The sequence below is a fragment of the Martes martes genome, assembly GCF_963455335.1.
Source record: "Martes martes genome assembly, chromosome: 4".
NCBI classification, from domain to species: Eukaryota; Metazoa; Chordata; class Mammalia; order Carnivora; family Mustelidae; genus Martes; species Martes martes.
Window position 1 is genome coordinate 29,138,773 of NC_137891.1, and position 24,240 is coordinate 29,163,012.

The 24,240-nt window shown below is 40.8% G+C and overlaps 1 protein-coding gene across 1 annotated transcript in view; it reads right to left on the minus strand.

The window, feature by feature from the left end:
* Positions 1-1,696: 1,696 nt before the first annotated feature.
* TRHR (thyrotropin releasing hormone receptor) overlaps positions 1,697-24,240 on the minus strand; it is a gene marked incomplete at its 3' end in the record, with an annotated part of 35,916 nt that continues 13,372 nt past the window's right edge. The window contains exon 2 of the mRNA XM_080802883.1: positions 1,697-2,104. Within this exon, the coding sequence (XP_080659009.1) occupies positions 1,697-2,104 (408 nt within the window). The remainder of the gene's footprint in view (positions 2,105-24,240) is intronic.

Sequence of the window (24,240 nt, forward strand, 5' to 3'; positions counted from 1 at the left end):
AAGATAATAATGATCAGATGAAATCAGCTTTAGTTCGATTGAAAGTAGAGCCAACAGAATTCTGCATTGCTTTGACTTAGAATCTGTAAACAAACCATCACTAGTATTAAAAACAAAAAAACAAACCAAAACAAAACAAAAAACAAACCCTAAACCTACGAATGACAAGCAGGCAGGAAGGAAAGGCAATTGCAGACAAGTGAAAAATCCATAGACTGCCATGCTCCATGGGGAGTCTTCATCTGGAAGTTTAATAGTCAAACTCTCGCTGACTTAGAATAGCAACTAAGCTTTTGAGAATGTTTCGGAATTTCTCTCTCTCTCTCTCTCTCTCTTTTTTTTATTGTGTTAGCTTAGTCACCATACAGTAAGTATATCATTCGTTTTTGATGTAGTGTTCCATGATTCACTGTTTGCGTATAATGCCCAGTGCTCCATGCAATCCGTGCCCTCCTTAATACTAACCACCAGGCTCAGTCATCCCCCCACCCACCTTCTCCTCTAAAACCCTCAGTTTGTTTCTTGGAATCCATAGTCTCTCATGTTTCAGACTTTTAGAACTACATTTGCTAGAAGGATTCACTTGACATGGCTCAGTAGTTTTTACACAAGAATGTTCGTAAAGGATTTTCTTCCTTAAAAATCTTACAGAAGTAAAGCCTTATTCTAAGTCCTGGGTCTTGTCTTGGCTCTACTTTTCAATAATGACTTACATTGTTGGTTTGTATCTTTGTAGTTATTTAATCTGTTATTTCTCCTGTCTCAGCTATCAGGTAGGAGGCTTGAAGAGTTAAGAGACGAATTCATCTAAAAATCACATCTACATGTTTTCTTAAGTTGTAATTCTGGGTATTTTGAGGTTTATCTTACATTAGAGTTGAGTGATGACATCTACTTTGTAAGACATAAAAATTGTCTCAGGGGATGAAAGGAGCAGCTGAGGGAATATGGTCGCTGATATTGCAACAGTGCTACATGGTGACAGATGGCAGCTACTTCTTGCTGTGAGCACAGCAGAATGTGTACAGCTGTCAAATCACTATGTTGTACGCCAAAACTAGTGTAACACAGTGTGCCAACCACCCTTGAATTTAAAAAATCATCTCAGAATTTTATGAGGATTATGATATTTGTTTTTGTTTTTCACTTAGTGAATATATTTGGAATCTCATGTTTACTCAATAAATAAAATCTTTTTCTGTTTTTTTCCCTGTAGTTTCAGATAGTCATGAAACAGCACTTATTCTGGGTTAAAATGAAATGTTAAATGCAAACATTTAAACATTTTCATGTGGCCAAATTACCAAATGTACAAATAATTTGAGGGAGTTGGAGAAATTACATTTATTATGAATAATGTTTAATCAATGTCTAGCTTATATCTACACTTCACAGCCCCAGAAAATATAGCGAATTTCTCAGATTAAATGGAAAGAGCCACACTTCTTTTTCTATCATTTCTATCATTTGGTTCTTTCACAATCTGCTCCATTCGGGGGGACACATTTTTGTGATACTAGAAGGAAAATATGAAGCATACTTATAGGTTAAAGTATCTTGGGCCAGGATTTATTCGAGCATTGGCAAAGATTTTATCTGCACTGTCTTCAGGTACAAGCACTGGCTGTTTCCTCTTGGGCTGATGATGGCACAGATTCTCATTTACTCTGTGGTCCATTTTCTTCTCATTCATGAATCAGCTTTGGCTAAAGGTTATTTCCGAAGCCAAGCAGGTATCATCAAAAGATACTTTGGTGGCTGATAAATAAGTGTCCGTGACAGTGATATCATCCAGCTCTGTGCTGAAATGATCTGACTCTTTGATGACACTGTAATTCAGGGCCACGCTGTAGTTAGCGGGTTTCTCCACCGGCTTCTGCTTGCAATTGCAGAGGTTTCTGAAGGCGGCACGGAATTTCTGGGACATGAGATTGTAAATCACTGGGTTGATGGCACTGTTGAGATAAATGCAAATTCTGCAAAAGAGCAAGAACCAATTTTCTTGGAAAGGGCTAGAGAGAAATGAGTTGACAACCACAAGGGTCCTGTAGGGCATCCATAAAAGGGCAAACAGAATTACAACCACCGCCAGCATCTTGGTGACCTATGGAGAAATCAAGAGAAATGCAGTGCAAACACAAACGAAAACAAAACAAACCAATGAAAGTAAAACAGCTTCCTCCCCACCCCCGCCCCCCGCCGAACCCCTAACCATTAGCTCCCAAGATGTAGTCTGAGACAAGGACTTAAATGCAGGCAGTTAATTTGTGAGATCATCCCAGGAAGCAGTATTAGGGTAAGAGAGAGAGTGTGATAGAAGAAAAGCTAAAATAGGGCGTATTATTGCAGTGGTTCCCCCTGTAGGCAACTGTGGATCAAGTCACACATTTCAGGATTATCTGTCCAGGGAAAGAGAGGCGGGGCATTGATCCCCTGGCGGCCAATCTCCCCTTTGCTGAGGAGTGTCCTTAGGGGCCTTAATGGTCCACACTTCCACGATTCTCGTGCATGGAATTACATGGGGGGCTTTAGAGAAAAACTTGAGGCAGAGAAGGTAGACAGTCAGGGGACAATGGATACCAGAAGCAGGATGTTTTCTGCAAACAGGAACGAACCATCCACTGTAGCAGTGGCTGAAATCAGAGGCCAGCTAAGATTGTGACATGGGCCACCGTAGATGTCTGTGACAAGTGTTAGGAGACCTAGGGTCTGATCCCGTCTCTACTTACATGTGGCCCTGAGAAATGATCTTAGGCTTATAGTTTATCTGTAAAATGGAGCCAATATTGCTCTCCTCAATCAAATGAGGTAACGTAATAGTTTGAAAAGGATAAAATGTCTTTTAAAAAAGCTGATGGTTATTGGACGTCTACTACGCTCCAGACACTACTACACTAGCTGCTTTACATACGTCATCATTTTTAAAAGGCCAAAAATCCTCCCAAATAGTATTGCATCTTCCATTTTTCAAATTAGAAAATGAAGCGTAGGTGCTGGTAAGTACTTTGGCGGAAGTGGTTGAGTCTTAGAGCCGGGACTGGAAGCCGAGTCAGCCTGGATCCCAAGTTTTGCCCTTCCCATCGTCCAGCTTTCCTTCAGGGTAAAGGGAGATGCAGGACAGAGAAAACAAACTTGGAAATTTTACATAGAGCTGACCCTACTCCTAAGAACAAGCAATGCACGGGAGCCAGGACAAGAGGCAAGATGAAATTAATATCCAAGATTGCCCAGGGCCAAGTTTCTCAAAGAGCCCAATTTTGCAGACTCTGGAGATTGTCCTGGACTCAGAGTTACATCATTTGGTTTTGTCTATGTTAAGTGGTTTTAAGACCTTAATACTTCCATTTCTATATCCGAAAAGACGCCTGATCGTATTGTTCATTTACTTCACAGAGATATTGAGAAAATAAAATTTAAAAATAATGAACGTGATAAGGGCTTTGAAACTCTAAAGCACTATGGAAATATTACCCTTATTAGTCACAATATAAAGAGACCATAATATTTTAATTCTTTGAAGGACATATTAAAATTATAGCCGTGGTTATCTTTGGGTAGAGAAGATAATAATTGATTGCTTTTCTTCAAACACAACACTTTACATATTTTGAAATAAGTTTTCCGGGGCAGCTGGCTGGCTCAGTCAATGGAGGGTGTGACTCGATCTTGGGGTCATAAGTTCAAGCTCCATGTTGAGCGTAGAGATTACTTAAAAATAAAAGTAAAAAAATCTTTAAAACTAAATAAAAAAATAAAATAAATTTTCAGTTACCTTTCATCTCTCACAGATTTTGAGAAATTTCAGCTTCCTTGGCCCAAACTTTCTAGATGTTCTGAACTTGAAAACTGCCCCAAATGGAAGGAACAGATTCTTCCCCCTCATCCCTTTTGATCTTCTGGCTGTTTTACCAAAGCTGGTGCTAACAGCCTCTATCTAGTTCTGGCCTTCAGGGGGATCCTGTTTTGAGAGAGGGCTATTTAAAGGTCTTCAGTGTAGAAATAAAGATTCTACATCTAGACACGTACTCCGTCATCAGAATCTAGTATAAATTCATCACCCAACCTTGTTCTTAATCCTGGTGATAGACTCCATCTTGGTTTCCTGTGTCTGAAACTTCCCTTTTCTTCCTGGCACTTTTTGTCTTCTGATCCTGGGGCTCTGTCTTACTCTTAGCCATATCTCTTCTGCCTAGCTAGGAAGTCCCCTTGTAGCCTACACTATGGGAGTAATGCCACTCTCTTGCTGTTATTCTTCCCTTATCTATAGTAACTACCTCTTTCCTTGGCTCTCCAAATATTAGCTGTAAGACTTTCCATCCAAGGGCACACAAATAGCCTTTTGTTTTTTAACCATTACTATCTCTTTTTGAACAACTCTTGCTACTTCCTTGCAGTGCCACCTATGATCTATCCGCCTACTCTCAAGTTACTGTTTCCCTCCATTTTATCACTTTCCTGAAGCTCTCCTTGACCTCCAAGAATGTGCCCAAGTGCCCTGTTCTGCCTCGCTCACTGTTCCCTGAGTTTCTCTTTGGACTCAGTGCATGGAGGGTAGTTATACTTCATATTATGCTCACTGGGGGTAAGGAGTTGTTCTGTGGGAGAAGGTGTAATTTTCATATAGGTTCATAAAATACCAGGTAAAGTATTATTCCAGAGATTCTGACTTCTTTCAGAGATAAGAAGGATTTACTCAGTCAAGTGGTTGACTGAAACCCAATTTTTTTCTGAGCAGACTTTTAAGATTATGAGTAAATATTTTAATCGGTGCTAGGAAATCAAAGACTTAATTTAGTGATAAATATTCTGAGCTTTGGAAGGAGCTACAGTAATTATCATCTTTATTGTCATCATCACTTACATCCCTGTCTTTGTCTCGTGTCTAGTATTCCAGGTTCTCTGACATCCACTCACTGCTTCAGACCTGCCAACATCCTCCCACTCCTCACCAAGGACTAAGCATCCTATAGTTGAATCTCTGCTTGCTACACGATGACATTGCTACCATCACATCTGAGTTCTTTATGATGACTCAGAAGATATGTAAATATTATCTTATTTAACGCTTATAATAACTCCATGTGTAAGCTAATATTAGCTCCATTTTGCACATAGGGAAATTGGGATTTAGAGAATATATGTGATTTGTCTAAAGATACACGAGTAGTAAGTGACAAATCTGTGATCCAATCCAAGTCTACTTAAGCCAAAGCCCACGCTCCTTCCTTTATACTTTGCTCTTTCTCCCTATGAAAGTCTTTTGCCTTTCTAATGTTGAGATTTCTACTGTGTTATCCCGTTGTGGTCACTTAAATATTTAACTTCTTCTAAGCATAAACCCAACATACATATTGCTGCTAAATTTCCAAACTCAAAGTTTGAATTTCATCTGTCTTTGTGCTTTTCTCTACAACTGTCAGGTGGAGCACCGAATCCACATTTAATATCTACTGACCTCTTTTCACTTAATGTCAGTGAGGAAGCACTGTCTTTAAGAAAAGCCACATGTTTCAAGGCTAATATCTCTGCCATGAGCTTCCACAGTCCCCCAGGCAAACTTTGCCATCACTACTAAAACTTTTTATTGCGATGATCTATATTTGTCCATCTCTCTAATACATGGTAAGCTTCTTCAGGGGATGGGTAAGTTTATTAATTTCTTTGTCCTCCAGGGATGTAGTACAGTATGTAATATAAGATAGCCCCCGGTAAATGTTGAATAAATTCGGGCATGGAAAGAATTACTCCAAAATATGTAGCCATGATCCTTTTCTAGTTTTTAATACTGCAAAATTTTGTTAGAAGATTTTTGCAAACATTTTATTCTTTAATATTAAAAAATCTCTTTTTAGCGGAGATTGGTTAATTAACAAAATAAGTCTCCAATACATTTCAGCTTTTTGTTGAAATAAATATATTTTAAAAAATTTAACAAAGTGTGGAGTGAAACAAATATAGTGATGCTTCTAAAATTAATCAAGTGGACAATACATCTCCAGTGGGATAATAGAGAATACAATTAGTCCCACTTGTAATTATTTTTAGTTAACTCCCAAAGTCTTAGATTGAGTTTAATCACTTTCTAAAATATTCACAAGTTTTAAGTGTATCCATAGCTTAGGTTTTAATGGCTCTTATTCAGTATAGAAGCAAACATCTAGAAAAAAATATTCTGGAGATCATCTTTCATATACCATTGCTGAAGTTTTATTTCTGTTGCTATTCCTTATCCCAAGTAAAGTGACAAAGAGGCAAATCTGAAAATATCTCTGGGCCATTGTTTTTAAGTCTTGATAATTTTGCTAAGGCAATGCATGAGATATGAGATGAGATGAAGATTGCTTCTTTACAAGCCTCTGTACCAGGACGTAAAGTTCCTTGAGAAACAGTATGACACAATCTTCAGGGGAAAGTGATTTTACAATATGTTTTGATTGGGAAGGAATTTATCCATTCACTTAGGACACTCATTTGCATCCCTCCTATGTACCAGTCTATGTCCTGGCCCTTGAGAATTCGACAATGATCCAGAGAGACATTGCCAGTGGCGTCATGTACCTTATAATCTGATGGGTAGTCACAATACATTGTGATGACTCAGAAGACAGAGAAAAGTTTTGGTTCTGAGAACATCTGATCTGGAGTTGAGGTCAAAGGGTGGTTTGTGAGGGCTTTCTGGTCTCAGGGACATCTAAGCCAAAATCTGGAGGTAAAGACAGACAGGAAGAATGCTCCTGCAGATGTGTGTGGCATTCTGGAGGCGTGAGATAGCAAGACCTATCATGGGGACCAGAGGTAATTTAGTATGCAAGTTCTGGGGTGCCTGGGTGGTGCCGTCTGTTGAGCATCTGACTCTTGGTTTCAGCTTGGGTGTGATCTCAGGGTCATGCGATGGAGCCCCATGATGGGCTCCAGGCTCAGCACTGAGCCTGCTTCAGATTCTCTCTCCCTCTGCTCCTCCTGCTCATGCCCTCTGTCTCTCTCTCTCAACTAAATAAATACATCTATTAAAAATTTTTCAGTATGCAAGTTCCAGTTGTAGATCATGTGACTAAGTGGAGCTCTATCTCTTTCTCTAGAGAGCTTGTGGAAACCATTACAGAAGTCATCATTGTTATCTGATGAGGTGATGTCACAGTCTGTGGGGTGCTTGGCCTCCCGTTGCCAAGACAGAAGGAGAGATGTGGCTGTCAAAGGAGATACAGCGTCGCGTTCTGAAAACGTCAGCTCCATGAGGCCATTTTCATAATGAGGAGGTAGGCAGCCACTTTTGCACAGTATAGTGAGGGTAAGAAAGGAGACTGATTACATTGATAAAATTTAATCAATTAATTAAAACCTAGTGTTGAGAGAGAGAGATTACATACAGAGATGGTTGAGAAGAGCCAGGTGGGAACTAAGGGGGAGCTAAGCCAGGGCCTCTGTTCTTGGCCACCATGGGGAAGGGTAATCTTTCTCATGAGGATCCACTTGAAAATGTTAAATGAAGCCATACTGTAGATAGTCTACTTTTCATTATATTTAATTATGCAGAATAGTAGCATATAGTTCTCATAAAAGAGTTTGGATTCAGTCCTTCTCAACACATCCTTTTGTAATCATTATAAAGCCTCTAGATGAAGACTAGGATTTATTCCCCTCTCCCTTCTTTATTTTAATGTGAACTGGACAGATTTCTATTTTCTGATTGTTGAAGTTTATGGTTCCTCCAGGAGGCACTAGTTCAACTTGGCATATACGTGCTGCATGTGAAAAACCAGGATAATTAAGTTCTCTAGTTCAGCCTGCTAAGGATTCTTGTATTACTAACTACTATCCCTATTACTAGTACTAGGACTTTAATACAAGTTTTAGAACTATTAACTAATGTTTGTATATTGCTTTTTTAAAAAAGTGTTAGATTTATGGGAAAGTTGCAAAGATAATACAGTTTCCATACACTTTACATCAAAGTCCCCCTATTATTAACACCTTACATTAGTGTGGTGAATTTGTCATAATTAACAAACCAACATGGATAGTTTTTCTATGAAGTTAGTTAATTTCCTACTTTATTCAGATTTCCTTAGTTTTTTCCTGGTGCACTTTTTCTGTTCCAGGATCTTACCCAGGATACTGTGTGACACTTAGTCATCACGTCTCCTCCGGTGACAGGATGTGACAGTTTCTCTAATGTTCCATAATTTTGATGGCCTTGATAGTTTTGAGGAGTACCAGTTCGGTGTTTTACAGAACATCCCTCAATTTGAACTTGGCTGATGTTTTTCTCACGCTTAGAATGAAGTTATGGATTTGGGGGAGGAAGGCCACAGAGGTGAACGGCCATTGTCAACACAATATGTCGAGAGTGCATGTTGTCAACTTGACTTATGACTGCTATTAACCTCTTCTAGTTCTTTATTGAGATATAATATATATATAATTAAATTCACCCACTTAATGTGTATAATTCAAGAGCTCTTAGTATATTCCCACAGTTGTGCAACCATTACCGTACTCTACTTTTAGAACATCTTCAGTCATCCTGAAAAGAGGCCCCATACACATTAGGAGTCACTCCCACCTTCCCCAGCGCTAGATTGCTCTAGGCAACTGCTAATACATTCATGGCCCTATAGCTTTGCCTATTCGGAACATCTCATATGAATGGAATTAGTCTTTTGTGGTATGACTGGCTTCTTTTACTTAGCATAATGTTTTAAGGCTCATCCATGTTAGAGTATGTATTAGTACTTCATTTCTTTTATTGCTGAATAATATTCTCCTATTTGCTGGAACAGGGACTGGTAAAATAGAAAGGTTGCCAGAGGGAGATGCAGAGTCAATTTATGTTTTTCAAAAATGGAAGATATTATATCTTTTTTTTTAAAGATTTTGTTTATTTATTTGACAGACAGAGAGCACAAGTAGGCAGAGCAGCAGGCAGAGAGAGAGGGAGGAAGCAGGCACCCCGTGGAGCAGAGAGCCCGATGTGGGGCTTGATCCCAAGACCCTGGGATCATGACCTGAGCTGAAGGCAGAGGCTTTAACCCACTGAGCCACCCAGGCACCACTGAAGATACTATATCTTTGTTATCCAGGGAGGAATCCCACAGAGAGGGGAAATTTTGTGATCCAGGAGAGAGAGAAAGAAAGACAATTGGAAGAACTATGTTCTTGAATAGGGAATAGTGTGGGGTGCACACGTGATAAGGGTGGCCTCTTCTTGGTTGTATACACAAAAACCGCTTTTTCAATATCATCCCCTTTTTCTTAGCCACACTTGATCTAAGATACCAAAATAATGCAGGAGAAAATTCCACCATTCTTGTCAATACCCTGAATCCTGAATGGAGTCCTAATATCAGCTAATTGTTTTTATATCCTTGGTATTAATAAAGTACTTTCATTGTCATCAAGCCACTTTGTATTCATATCCCTATGAAATCTGTAGGACAGGTGTTATTGTTCCCATTTCATTGATGAGAGATGTACACTGAGCTCAGAGAAGCACAGAAACGAGGACATACAACTCATGTATACATATAAACAGCAAAGGTAGTTATTGGATTAAGTTCTTTTGATACTACATCTAGTTTTCTTTCTAGATAATTACAGAAATCAACATATATACTGAGTTGAAGAATTCTAGTTGTAAAGAACGTTTATGAAATACTTGGAAAGGCTAATATTGTTGGTAGGAATCATCAGTAGCCCTGGGATTACTTGTGAGTTTTTTGCCCCAAATCAGAGTGTTCCATTTAGAAAGTACTGACTAGGGAGAAGAAAGTTGTCATAACAAGGCGGATAGGGATGTTGCATACTTATCTGTTTCCTAGGGAAAAAAATAAACAATAAAATTTTAAATGCAAAATAATAAAATGGAATAAAAGATAAAATGAAAACTTCTATCTTGGGGATCACAGTTCAATTAGTAGCATGTCATTTGTGAGGATCTGGTGACATGGGATTTGAGGACATTTTGATTAATCATCAGAGATTAGTTTATTAGTCTGTCCAGGAAGTCATATAGGGAGTTGATTGATTCCTCAGTTCTCTGGAAGATTTTTGGAATTCTTTCTTCCTCTTGATTCAGAAAAAAATTCTGACTTTTGATTTCATGTATAATTCAGAAGAGATTCTGAGCATGGTCATGGGTCATGCTATTGTCTAGACATTCTTCCTTGGGGGAGAAAGCCCGTGGCATACCCCTCTCTATCAGTGAGTGGCAAGTCTAGTGAGTATGGAAGAAAGAGCTAGAACTGGCATGTAGCATTGTTTCACAACCCATCTCTGACTCTAAGAGACTGGGCAGATCACATGACTTATGCTTGAAACTCATTTTCCAGAGTCAGTAAATGTACAATCTATATTTTCCCCAAAGTCTCTCCAGTTCCAGAGTTCTAATAAAATCAAACTTATAGGTTACTCATGGTAACAAAATATTCAGACATGCTGTGATCATTTTCACGTAATTGGGTTTTGTTATTTGGGGGTTGTAAGGCCAGTCATAGGGGAAATAGTACCTGGAGCCTACATATCCCTCAACATGCTGATAAGCTATAGGAATAGATCTAATTCCTAATAACAGTGATTGTCAGCAATCATCTTAATTGCTATGTTCACAGGGATGATACAGTTTCCTGAGGTGCTGAAGAAATTACTAGAATTCATTTTAACTTCCTGTAGCTAATTAGCACATGGTACATCTCTAGACCCAGAAGGCTGGCTTCCTAACCTTTTATTATTTTCTCTTTTAAAGTTTATTATAACTGAAATATTGTTGAAGAAATTGAATCATTGTAATGTATCAGAGCATCACCTTGAGAAGAAAGCAAACAATGGAATCCTCTTTTAAGAGTCCTGTCAATTTAAAGACTGAATCTGTAGAAGTTTTAAAAGGAATGCTGAAATAAAAATTATTTAATACCAGAGTCCATTAAAACATTTGGCTGGAATTCAGTGGCACAATATAAAGATTTCAGGGCAATCTTAAATACTGTGGAAAAGCTTTCTTTAAATTAAAAGGGCAAAGCCATGTAACAGGAGATGACAGCCATATCAATAATTTGTGCTGGAAGACTATTACTATTTCTATAACAAATGATCTTCAACAGCATCAAAGCAATAGCTTTAATTTGTGGATCATAGGCTCTTTATTTGTTTTGGATCCCACACTGTGTAACACTAAAGTTCTGTTTTTGGCTTCACGACTAGAGTAAATCAACAAACTTTTATTGGATCTCTAGTACACAAAAGTTGGGAGAAGTCCTTAGTAAATATACCTGCCACACAGAAGCACTCGATGCACGGTTGGATTATCAGTGAGTAAAAATTTATTTTTCGCAAATGTTAAAATATAACTGTGGAAGTATGTGTAAGTTTAGGATTCTTTAAATGAGCAAAGTGTTCTAGTTCTTGTACTTCTGACCAAAATTTTTTTGAAAAAAAATTTCAAAAGTGTACTTCCTTCTGGAAACATTCTCTTGGTTAATGAATAGAAAACCGTTAGCTTTAATTGTCTAATGCCATTCTTTGAAGAGTAACAATACGTTCTGTGTTGGGCTCCTCTCCATGTTCTCCTGCTCTGCTGCATTTTAACAGAGTGTTCTGTTCCTGGGAATATTTTGCTCTCAGATGGCCTTCAACAAAGTGATCAATGACCCTTTGCGTTTTGTTACATTAATTAAGCCGGTTGAAGAATACGCTTGAAGAGACCGTTATATAAATCTGAATGTAGGTAAACTGCTACACTGATTAGAGCTCTGGGATTTTCCTCTTCCAGAGGTGTTCTGCTTTGTTTTGACTTAGAGTCTGGCAATGTAGTTTTTAAAACACAGTTATAATCAATGTGGGGTGCTTTGTACTATGGAGTGAGATCATTGGTGGGATTTCAAAATTGAATGATGGGGACACCAAAGGGCTTGGAATCAACTCAAAGTCGGTTTAAGAATACTAGAAGTGAATAAGCTCTGAGTGGTGATTCATGGTGGGGAGATCATGGACTGTCAAATCCTGCCTTGTGGGTTACTTATACATTCCTTGGCAAGAAGCCACCTAGGAATGCTAATGCATGGGTTCTTGGCTCCACCTGTCAAGTACTATATCTAAATATCAAGTACTATAACTAAATCAAAAAATTAAGAACTTAGAGCTGTTCTAGCTAGAATTACAGCGTGTTTTCTGGACTCTATTCTGATTAAAAATGTCCATGAAAATAGTAGCTGAGATTCACAATAGAGAAGTTTTGGTGGTATTGGCGATGCTTGGGGAAGAAGTAGGGATTAAGGAAATAGTGATAAAGATTTTTAAGTATAAATTTGTAAGTGGGGTGCATCCAGTGAAATTGGAAAAAAAAAGTCTCCACAATTGTAGGGGTGCTGAGAAAGCAGACTTGTCAGGCAGAGCTGTTTCCTGAGTGAGACATTTGTTGGGACTGGAAATTGGGCTCCTCATCACCAGGGCAGTCACAAGCTGGCACTGCCCTTGGTAGGACACATGAATACAGTTGAGACGTGGAGTTGCAGAAGGATGTATTTCCATATAGAACACCATGCGACCCGTCCTCCATGACATCCCCAGATACTTAACCAGCATCACCAAACACCAAGTATGAGGACACTCATGGGAAACAGAGTTCTGCACCCAAGTCTGATGTGGGATGAACCTTCAAAGCCATACTTTCTTTCAAGAGCAAAGATAGAGAGAGGTACAAACACATGAAGAGTAGAAAAAGGGATGCGACACTGAGTTATTCTGGTTTAGGAATTAGCATATGACGGGGAGTCAGAGTGTTCAGAGAGATGCAATGCCTCCTCTGTGCCCACCATGTGCTTAGCATTTTCTTCACATCAGCCCTACTTTACCTGCATTTTACAGAGGATAAGACTGATGCTGAGAGGGGCACCTGGGTGGCTCAGTGGGTTAAACTTCTGCCTTTGGCTCAGGTCATGATCTCAGCAGGGAGCCTGCTTCCCCCTCTCTCTCTGCTTTCCGCTCTGCCTACCTGTGATCTCTCTTTGTCAAATAAATAAATAAAGTCTTAAAAAAACCAAAAAACAAAAAACTGATGCTGAGAAAGTCCTATGCTGATGAATGGAAGCCACATTTTAAAGCTATGTACATTTGACGGCAAAGTTTCCCTCTTCTCTTCACTATAATACCTTAACTGTGGGGCAAAAATTTTTTTTTGAAGTTTACAAAAACCAAAAAACAAAGGTGGGTTGAAAGTTTAGAAATGGTAAAGACTGTCAGAGTGGAACAGGGAAAATGAAAGATGAATTCCTAGTCCCACCCAGACGTGATGCCTTAGCACCTACCAGAACTATCCCCTTCTCTCCACTAAGCTCTAAAGGAACGTGGTTTTTCAAAGTTTCCATTTTGTGGGCTCTCCAGTTAACAGTGGAAAACAGCCTAGGGCTAGGTAAAGTTGGCAGCTAGACTTGAGGATATGCTACAAAATTTCCCCCCACACTAGCAACTATTGTAATGTGGAGGTTTCGGGATTGGTTACAGTCTGGTAGTTGTGGGGGTTGAAAGGCTATCTCCTCTCTTGTTGCTTTGATGTTTTCTTGTTCACAGGAGGCCGATGTTTGGAACTACGCTGGGAAGGAGACAACTCAGCTGTCAGAGTTGGTATTGGAATTACAATAACATCTCCGTTGTAGAAAATAAAATCTCATTCCAATTTCTTTCATGAGCCATCCTGGAACAATGCTACAGTGTATCTGCTGTGGGTTGTGCGCTAGTTCACCTTTTCTAAATGTTCTATTCTAGGTAAATCACTGGTGAATGACTCAGCATGTGGAAAAACCTGTCCTACCACCTTGAGTGGGTTTTCTTTCCTTTGCTCTCTAGGATGTGTTTACTTCTGACCATTTTTCTCTTTGGACCTCAACCTTAGAAAAAACTGAATGAGGCGTCTTGGCTGGCTGTGAGCGAGGCATTCAGTTGCTGGCTCTAACACTTCTATGAAGATATCCGTCCTTTCTGAGGGAGATATTTCCCGGTCTCATCTCTCCCCTGTGCTTTTCTGGCCCTGCAGCCTGGTGAGGGTAACATTGTAGACAATGATCCAGACACACAATCCCTCAACTCATGCAGCAGGGGATGGGAAATCAATGAGAATGTTTTAAAATGTAAAATGTCAGTGATAGAGGGGAAGAGAGGTAATCTCCAAACAGAAGTAAAGCTCTCAGGGCTGCCAAAGTTTTAGTGGGCATTTAGTGGTCTCACTCCTAAAGAGTTTGAACAAAATACTTTATCATGGGGCTAAGAGCCCATGCCTGGAAGGCAGCCAACTCCTTCTCTATCCACATCAACCCCAGGAGAGACCAACTATAACACACTTGGGTCTATCTGGAGTTACAGAGTGAATTTTCTAGCTGTCCTGAAAGAACTCACAGCAACAGCCAAATGGGGAAAATATGTTTCTTTCCTTCAGCAAGTCGTAAACTCAGCACTTTTCACTGATTTTTAGCTCTCTGATGACTAACCATGGGACTCAGAATCAGAAGACTTGGTTTGGAATGTCAGCTTTGCCAGTCATTACCCCTCAAAGCTTTCTGAGCCTTGATGTCTCAGTTAACATAATATGTGAATATAATGTGTTTAAGGATTAATTCTAAGGAGGACGTGAAAACACACTGACACATATACTATAGCTTCCTAATATGAAGTGCTCTTATATTCCTGATCCTATCTTGAAGTCGGCCTCCTTGGTGAAGGGTGCTGCCTCTATCATGCCTTGTTCACCTAACAGACTGAATGGAGCTACTTCGCATTTACCTGCTTTTAGCAGTTTGACCAAAAAACCTGCACGAGTCTACAAGGTATAAAATGCAAACCACAGCAAGATGGGCCTGTGCTATGAAGTCCAAGCTTTTAGCACAGATTATTAAGTCATTAGAGTTTCTTTCTTTCTTTCTTTCTTTTTTTTTTTTTTAAGATTTTATTTATTTAATTGACAGAGAGAGAGATCACAAGTAGGCAGAGAGGCAGGCAGAGAGAGAGGGGAGGAAGCAAGCTCTCTGCTGAGAAGAGAGCCCGATGTGGGGCTCAATCCCAGGACCCTGAGATCATGACCTGAGCCGAAGGCAGAGGCTTTAACCCACTGAGCCACCCAGGTGCCCCATCATTAGAGTTTCTTTTCAATGGTATTATCCAGGCTGTATTAGTAGTGGTTGAGGAAACAGGCTGGATTCTAATTCGAGGTCTGCCTCTCTCTAACCGTATACAATTGGGCAAGATATCTCATGCCTGTAAGCCTCAGGGTACTCATCTGTGAAATAGGAGTAAGTATAAAGAATACATGATGTGCATCAGGCTCTCTGCTCAGCAGGGAATCTACTTCCCCCCCTCTGTCTCTGCCTGCCTCTCTGCCTACTTGTGATCTCTGTCTGTCAAATAAATAAACAAAATTTTTTTAAAAAGCTATATTTAAGGGGCGCCTGGGTGGCTCAGTGGGTTAAAGCCTCTGCCTTCAGCTCAGGTCATGATCCCAGGGTCCTGGGATCGAGCCCTGCATCAGGCTCTCTGCTCAGCAGGGAGCCTGCTTCCTCCTCTCTCTCTCTCTGCCTGCCTCTCTGCCTACTTATGATCTCTGTCTGTTAAATAAATAAGTAAAATTTAAAAAAAAAGAATACACGATGTGATTTATGTAAAGCATCTGCATAGAGTCTGGGCTTCCATAAGCAATACACCATTTAAACCATCTCTGGGAAAATGTGAAGAATTTAACTAAATAGCAGAGAAGGCTGACAACCACCACTACCACAACAATAATAATTCCTTATTATACTCAATATGTCTTAAACATAACACCAGAGACTTTATGGAATTATTCAATCATTGCAGTATTTATGAAGTAGGTATTCTTTCACTTTACAGATGAAGAGAAAGATCCAGAGAAGAGAATGTTAACTTTCTAGAGACAGTGGCAGGTACTAACTTTTTCCCAGGTTGCTTTCTCTCTCATCTCCCTGCTTATTTCTGTGAACTAACAGATCCATTCTGAGAGGATCCTGTTGCCTCATTTGTTTGTTTGTTTCTTGTCTCTTTTTCATCTCTAGAATGATGGCTTCTACCTATCCCTGCACACAAGGGGCAACACGAAGGTCTGGCACTTAGTAGGTGCCAAAAATAGCCAGGAAATGAATGAATGAAAAAAATGAATGAATGAACAATTCACTAATGCTACTCTATTGTTTCTTCTGTGGAGTTCTGGATTTTTTTTTTAAGATTTTATTTATTTATTTGACAGAGAGAGAGAGATCACAAGTAGGCAGAGAGGCAGGCAGAGAGAGGGGAGAAAGCAGGCTCCCTGCTGGGCAGAGAGCCCGACGCGGGGCTTGATCCCAGGACCCCGAGACCATGACCTGAGCCGAAGGCAGAGGCTTTACCCACTGAGCCACCCAGGAACCCCAAGTTCCAGATGTTTTTTTGGTACTTCCAGTTCTAATCACAAATGTCATCATTGTTTGGAGTCTGATTTCTTTTCTGATATGTAAGATCTTGATGGCAAGAATAGGGTGGACTGCATATTTTTATCTCTAGCCCTTGAATCAAGGTTTGGCATTAAAAAAAAAAATGCTTGGAATTAACAATTAAAATCAATGTGTAAAGATTCAGTCTCCAAAAGGGGGCATGGTAGATCAGACTGGAATTATAGTGAAGAAGATTTTCAGGGAACAGCCTGTTATTCTGTAGAAATAAACAGTTGTTGGATATAATGTTATAAAGAACATAGGAAATGTGAACAACTAACAAGATGCTAAGTCAATAGGATTTACGTTTAGGTCATTTCCCCTTACTGATGTTGATTGATACTGTATTAATACATACCAGAGCAGGTGTGGCCTTCAAAGATACAAACCCACTTTGACAGTCATTCTTGCGCTGTCTTCTCTGTCTGCTGTCACATCTAATCATCTGTGGTTTCTCTGTCCCTCATGAATCTGTAGAAAACTATTTCTCTGGAAGTCAGTCGGCACCTTAAATTTGTACTTTTAGAGCCCAGTGAAATCAAGGATTTCCCATACGATGGGCAAAGCATTTTCTTCAGGGGATATGAGTCAAGATGCCGGTTGAGGCCACACCAGCTGCTAATTTAGGCTGCTCATGATAAGCTTGAACTTTCTTGTTTTGGGCAATTTTTTGATAATTTTTGTTTTGATAATATTTGTTTAATATCTATAATTTATTTCTTGAGCACCTATTATGTACCTGCACTAAATATATAATATTTTCACAAATAAACTTTTAAATAGGTATAGTTCAAGGTTCAGCAAACCTTTATTATAAGGAGACAGACAGGAAGTATTTTAGACTTTATGGGCCCTTACAGTCTCTGTCATAACTATTCAACTCTGCTGCTGTGAGACCAGCCACGAACGACACACAGGCAAACAGGCATGGGTATGAACGTTACTTTGAAAAACAAGCCACAGAGCTGGATTTGGCCCATGACCGTAGTTTGCCAACCAATGAGCTAGCCCAATACTTCCGGTAAAGCAGATAAATGGCATATAATTTATTTCGAACTAGTCTTGTGATGTATGGCTAACTTTTTCAAATTATTCATCTAGTTATCAACAGATCCTATGAGAAATACAAACCGAATAAGGCTGGCTCTCAGCGTGGGGACCAGAGTTTTGATTGAAAATCTGATCCCTTTCAGGAAAGAATCATCATGAGCATTAGCACTCTAAACAAATGCCACCTAAAAAATATCCTGCTGATACAGTACTTTTAATAATCCGGGACCTACTTTCCCAGAAGGTGTGAGCTCCTATGGATGTTGGATTCAGGCAGGGGTGCAGAAACCAGTACTGGAGCCCGCTGGAGCAGACACACTTCCGGACCGATGGCGGCAGGCCCTGCTGGCCCTGAGCGAGCCAGTCCCTTGGTTCTGCTATCAGACTCTCCTAATCTGTGCTGGAATCCAGCTGTTGGACCTGGGGCCCATTTCTATTTCTGAGTCTCCATTTTCTCTTCCGTAAAGGCGGTGAAAGAAATTTTACCTGCCTCCCAGAGTGGTTGTGTGGATAAATGCGATGATGTCGATCAAGGGCTTAGGTAGTGTTTGGAACACAGTAAATGCGAGAAAAGCAAAGCTAATTTTAAAACCTACAATGAAAATTACTCATTACTTACTGTGCATCAGACCCTGTTCTGAGTGTTTCATTTGCATACCAGCTCCTCAAATCTCTACAATAACATCTCAAGAAAGTGCTACCAGCAAGGGAACCCGTCTACACTTACAAGTGGCAAAGCTGGGATTTCATCCAGTTTGCCCCTGTCTGCTTGAACCACTCTGGCTGCCACTGAGAGGATAGAAGCCCCTTGTCCTATCTGTCCCTAAAAAGGCAACTGTTTCTTATTGCCCAGGTGGAACTAGGTAGATGTCCCGTCTTCTCTTACAAAAATGAAGAGAACCAGCACTGTGTGTAGGTAAAGGAACATGGACCACAAACCTCTCTCAATCTCTGACCTACTTAGAGGTCTCCATCCCCGCCAGTGGAAAATGTTTCAGTTCTGAATTAGAATGGAGAATGCCTTTTCTTCTGGAATGAGTGTTATAAAAGCTTATGAAAGCGATGCCTGGGTGGCTCAGTAGGTTGGGCATCTCAGGTCATGATCCTGGGTTTGTGGGATTGAGTTCTGCATCAGGCTCTCTGCTGAGAGGGAGAAGCGGAGAACCTGCTTCTCCGTCTGCCTGCCGCACCCCCTGCATGTGCTCTCTTTCTCTCTCTGGAAAATAAATAGATACAAATCTTTTAAAAAATAAGAAAATTTTGAAAAAAAAGTTTATGAAAGGTGACTGAGAAGTATCACTGCTACACTTACTATGCATAAAAGTTAAATTACTTATGTAGACTGGCCAGGTGTTTGAACATTTCATTAATGGGAAAAATCCTATTGTTTCAGGCATTGGTTTATAAATGACATTTGCTGGGCACCTGGGTGGCTCAGTCATTAAGCATCTGCCTTTGGCTCAGGTCATGATCCCAGGGTCCTGGGATCAAGCCCCACATCAGGCTCCCTGCTCGGTGGGAAGCCTGCCTCTCCCTCTCCCATCCCGGCTGCTTGTGTTCCCTCTCTCTCTGTCTCCCTCTCTGTCAAATAAATAAATAAAATCTTTAAAATAATAATAAATAAATAAATGACATTTACTCATGTCTACATATAGAATCAAAATAACAGTGCCCTCTGAAAATGAGCTGTTTATTTTATATCTCTGAAAATCGTCTCCCTCCTACTTCGGCAGCTTCCTCATCTGCTTCATTTTTCTCCAACATCTGATATACTATGTGTATATGTTTATATACTGTGCATATGTTTATATATTGTTTCCCCTTCCTCCTTAGAATATAAGTGTCACGGGACAAGGGCTTTTGTCTTACTTGTCTGCTACTGTGTTCCTAAGGTCTCACGCAGTGCCGGGAACACTCAAGGAGGTGTTCAGCACCGTTTGTAGAACACATAAATCAATGCAATTGTCATCTATATAAGAAGTGCCCTTTTTCTTAGGCAGATATAGCCTAAGACATGTACATCATCTCTGAGATACTAGTACTGTGGGCAAGTGTGTAAGGAAGTAGAGTATAAGGTTATAATCAGAGGTTTTGGATTCTATGTTAGGATTCGATTCCTGGTTCTTCCATCTCTTATTGGATGACCTTGAGGTTCATGTTGCTGAATCTCAGACTCCTCATCTTGAAAACTGAGATGATAAGTTATACCCATGTCCTAGGTGCAAACGTGATGCTGTACAAACATCCCCGAGCGCCACACCTAGCACACACTCTGAGCCCAGGAGTCCTGGTCACCTGAAAGGTGAGTAAATGACTGACAGCCATGTAGGTGGGCCACACTCTTTTCCGGGTTACGTCATGTGGGAGGGAGAGGACACATGTAACCGGGGGCATGACATTCACTGCAGAATCTAAGATAGAATATTTAGGCAGTGACTCAAACTGGGATGCAGAGCTTTTGATGATCCCTTGGGGGAAGTTTTCAAAACTCTCTATGTTCCCGGGGAGTTGGTAACATTGCCTCTCTTTACAATTTGTGTGGCGATGTGCTTCTGGACTGAAGAGAACATGTCCTATTCCTCAGGGTTTTGGAGTAAAATAAAAGTTGATAACAAATTTAAAGTATATAACTAAGGTGTAATATGTTCAAATCTTTCTGATGACTGCAAACACGGTGTATGCATGAAACAGTGGCTGGTTAGCACACAAGGGAGGGAATCACTGTTCACCATCGAGGCTTTCCTGCACAGAATTTCCCTAGCATGACTGTGTAACAGCTTACCCAGATGTTCTCCTTCTGAATGAGGATGTTTCTATGGCTCTTCAGGGAAAAATGCTTTCATGAATTTTATCATTGCTAATTACCATGATTCAAGTCTTTATGATTAATCTTTGTTTTTCAAAGAATTCTTTATATTCCTCAGCATGACTAAAGAACTTGACTCCATCCTTAATACTGAGATCGTATTGGGTGGGTTTAGCTGAGGCAGAAAGGTAACCCTGAATAAACAGAATTTTAATTATGACAGTTTCACTTTCCTCTTTATGAAAGATAGCAGAATTATCTGAAAGTGCACTTAAATTTCAGTATCCATTTGTAAGAATTAGAGTACCTTCCTTCAATGCTACCAAGAACTTCTTAATGACCATTAAAAATTATTTGACAAGTTAATTCATACTGTCACAGCCCCAAATTTTCTGTCTTTTCACTAACTGGGCCTCACGGGAACATGAGTTTTCTTTGAGTACCTCAATGTTCGTGATTAAAAAAATAAATCCAAGACAGCCTTTTCTACCTGTGGTATATGCATGGATAACTGTCTCTAGCAAAACATGCTTAGGATGAGTACAATGAGCCTGATGTAATTTAATAACCCTTCTTAATTATTCTGAGGAAATAAACAGAGTTGGGAAGCAGCCAGTAACAGAAACCGTTCATTAGCTTAAAAACCACAGTCCATAACGGCAGTTTTCTACTGGTCTGAGTTTGGGTCTGTACTGGATTTTGAGCAGCTGGCCCCGACTCCTGGAGTTGGGAGAGCTCCCTCAGGAATAAGCCAAGGGCGCGTGTGATACAGAAAGGGTTAGTAGGTGGAAGTTTTCTGCTTTTGCCTTTCCTGTCTCGGGGCCGTGGCAAGGCACAGAGGCTCAGTGGGCTCGCTCGGACACGGGAAGGGACAAGCGCCCTTGATTCTACCCATCTCTGTTTATTAAGAGTATTTGCGCTTCATAATGCCCCCTTCCTAGAGATAAAGTCAGCGGCAACGTCAAGGCAAGAACTGTCTGCAGAATGGAGCAGTGTTCCTTTTATCAAAAGGCTAATTGCTTTTAAGTGTGTTCCCGGCAAGCTTCACTGATGAATTGGAAAGAGGATGTTTGAGGGGAAGGCACAGGATTGCGAACCCCAGACATGCCTGCTGAGGATGCCAATGAAGCAGAGACCCGGCTCGAGATTGCGAGGAAGGAGTTATAGCCCCTGAACTGGTCCTGTACACGATATTTTTGTGGAAGGGATTTATTGAGGCACCTGGCTTCTATCGATTTGGAGGCAGGGCTTTGGACGGAACTTTCTGGCAAATGTAGGAATCTCTGCCCTTGGTAATGCATCAAATCCTATCTCTCTTTATCGTAAGATCCTTGCCGCAGTGGAAAGGAACGAATTGCTAAGTATCAATTGTACTGGTTGTGGGGGTGTCATGCTTTGTCACAGAAAAGGAGACAACCTTGAGGACAGTGAAATGGCTCATCGAAATATGGCATCACACCCCTAAAGACCTTCAGGATTAGTGCCTTTGCTTGTCCGAACAGAAGGATGGATTTTCCTAATTTGCTTAAGATGTTTATTGGGAATGAGTCCCAGAACAGGCCCACTGCAAAGTATTGAGACGTCATTAAAAAATTCAGATCGCCTGTCATTCACTAGCACACCAGCTCCTTGTTTCTAAACATGAGTGGGACTTCTTCCTGTCATCATTCCCCCCATCATAGATCTCTCACTTCCCACAATGAACCGCCATGCTTCTGCTCACGACCCCTCCTACCACAAGGCTCTGCATGCTTAGTCCTTGCTTTCCCATTCCATGTCACCAAGAAAAGAGAGACCAGACTGTGAGAATGAGCCGTCTCCTACCCCATAACCTAAAAATAATCGGCAACCGTGATCATCCTGATCTCTTTTCCTGTACCGCTCATTCTCATTAAGTCACTCATTATCCATTTATTTGACATTCATCGATAACTTCTGCATGCCAGACATGGGGCTAGGGGCTGCAAACGAGTTGGGGAGTTAGATGCAATCCCTGCTGAAGAAAAGGAAAGAGTCATTGCCTTCCCCTCTCCAAGGTAATGGCTTTGTCTGTGCTCTTGCTGGCACCCCTTTGTGCCTCCTCAGGAACGCAGCCCTAGCAACAGTGAGTCTGGTTCTTGACTCTGCAAGTAATTCCTCCCACTCTGCTTCGCTCTTTCCCATCAGGAGTTAAAGGCTTCAGGTTGGGGCACCTGGGCGGCTCAGTTGGTTAAGTGTCTGCTCCAGTCATTATCCCGGGAGTCCAGAGATAGAGTCCCACAGCGGCTCCCTGCTCAGCGGGGAGCCTACTTCCCCCTCTGCCCTTTCCCCTGCTCATGCGTTCCCTCCCTCCCTCTCTCTCAAGTAAATAAATAAAGTCTTTAAAAATGAATAAATATGGGTGGCTCAGTGGGTTAAAACCTCTGCCTTCGGCTCAGGTCATGATCCCAGGGTGCTGGGATTGAGCCCCACATCCCCCACATCGGGCTCTCTGCTTGGCAGGGAGCCTGCTTCCCTTCCCCCTCTCTCTGCCTGTCTCTCTGCCTACTTGTGATCTCTGTCTGTCAAATAAATAAATAAAATCTTCAAAAAAAATTAAAAAAAAAATAAAAAAATGAATAAATAAAGGCTTTAGGTTTCTCCTGTCTTAAGCAGGAAACAGAATAAAATAGACAAAAGTACTCTTTTTTCTCCCTGCCATTACTGTGCACTCCCCCACCCGCCCCCTTCTCTCACAATCAAATTTGTTAAAAGTTGTCTCTCTTACTCTCTGTTGAGTTTCCTGGTGCTCCATCCCCCCCCCGCCCCCCCCCCTGCCCCCGCCAATCCATTCATTCGCTACTTCATGGAAGCTAATGTAGTCCCCCCCCCCCCCCAGCACTCTATGGGAATTATACTCACAGAGGCTGCCAATGACTGTTCGGGTGCTTTTTCAGTTATCTTCACCTCTTTCTATTGACCTCCACGGAAAGTCTCCTCCTTGGGCCTTTGTGACTCTACTTCCTCCTGGCTTTCTTCCTTCCTCTCTGGCAATTCCTTTTATTTACTTTATTATTTTATTTATTTCCTATGTTTGTTTATTTTATGGGCTCTTCATCCCATTCTCCCCAGAATTCTGGTTACTCCAGGGTTTCTTGTCTATTCCACAAAATTTCCCCCAATAATCAAGTCTACCCCAGAGTCCCCAGCCAACCGTCTGGACTCTGATTGCTCCAAATCTGTATCTCAAGGCCAGGGGTCTTTCTGAGCTCAAGTCTGTATTTCAGACTGTGCCCTTGTATGCTCTAGACATTTCGAATGCAACACGGGCAAGACTGAACTTAATATGCTCACCGCCCTGAAAAGTGTTCCTCTACTAATTGTCCTCATTCAGGCAAATTATACTACCCAATTAATAATAATAGTACCTAGCATTTGTCATTTCCTTGTTTCAGGCACCGTGCACAATGCTTTGTATGGATTTTTGCACCAAATCCTAATAATTACCTCGAGAGATAGGTCCACTGTTAGCATCGCTCTTACAGATGAGCAAAGTGAGACAAATTTACAGCCTCATGTCACATCATCAGTGGCCGACCCTGGCTCTGCTCTGGGGCATGAGATTCTAGAATGCAGATTCTCAACGGTCACACCACTTTCCCAGCGGCTCAAGTGACTTACCTTTGATTCCTTTCTCTCTGCCTTTCTGCACATCTACTCAGACCGAGTCTATTGATTAAATTCCAGATGTATCTATTTCTTTCTATTCTTACTGCTATGTACCTTATCATGGGAGGCCTTTGCCGAATCATCCAGTTATTCTGTCCCTATGGTTGTGGACCCCTCCTAGCTAATGCCCTTACATTGGTCCAGTCCTTCGCCTACATGAAGACAGTGATCTTCCTCAAGCACAGATCTGAGCATAATATGCTTTCCTTGCAATCTTGCCGTGACTTTACATAG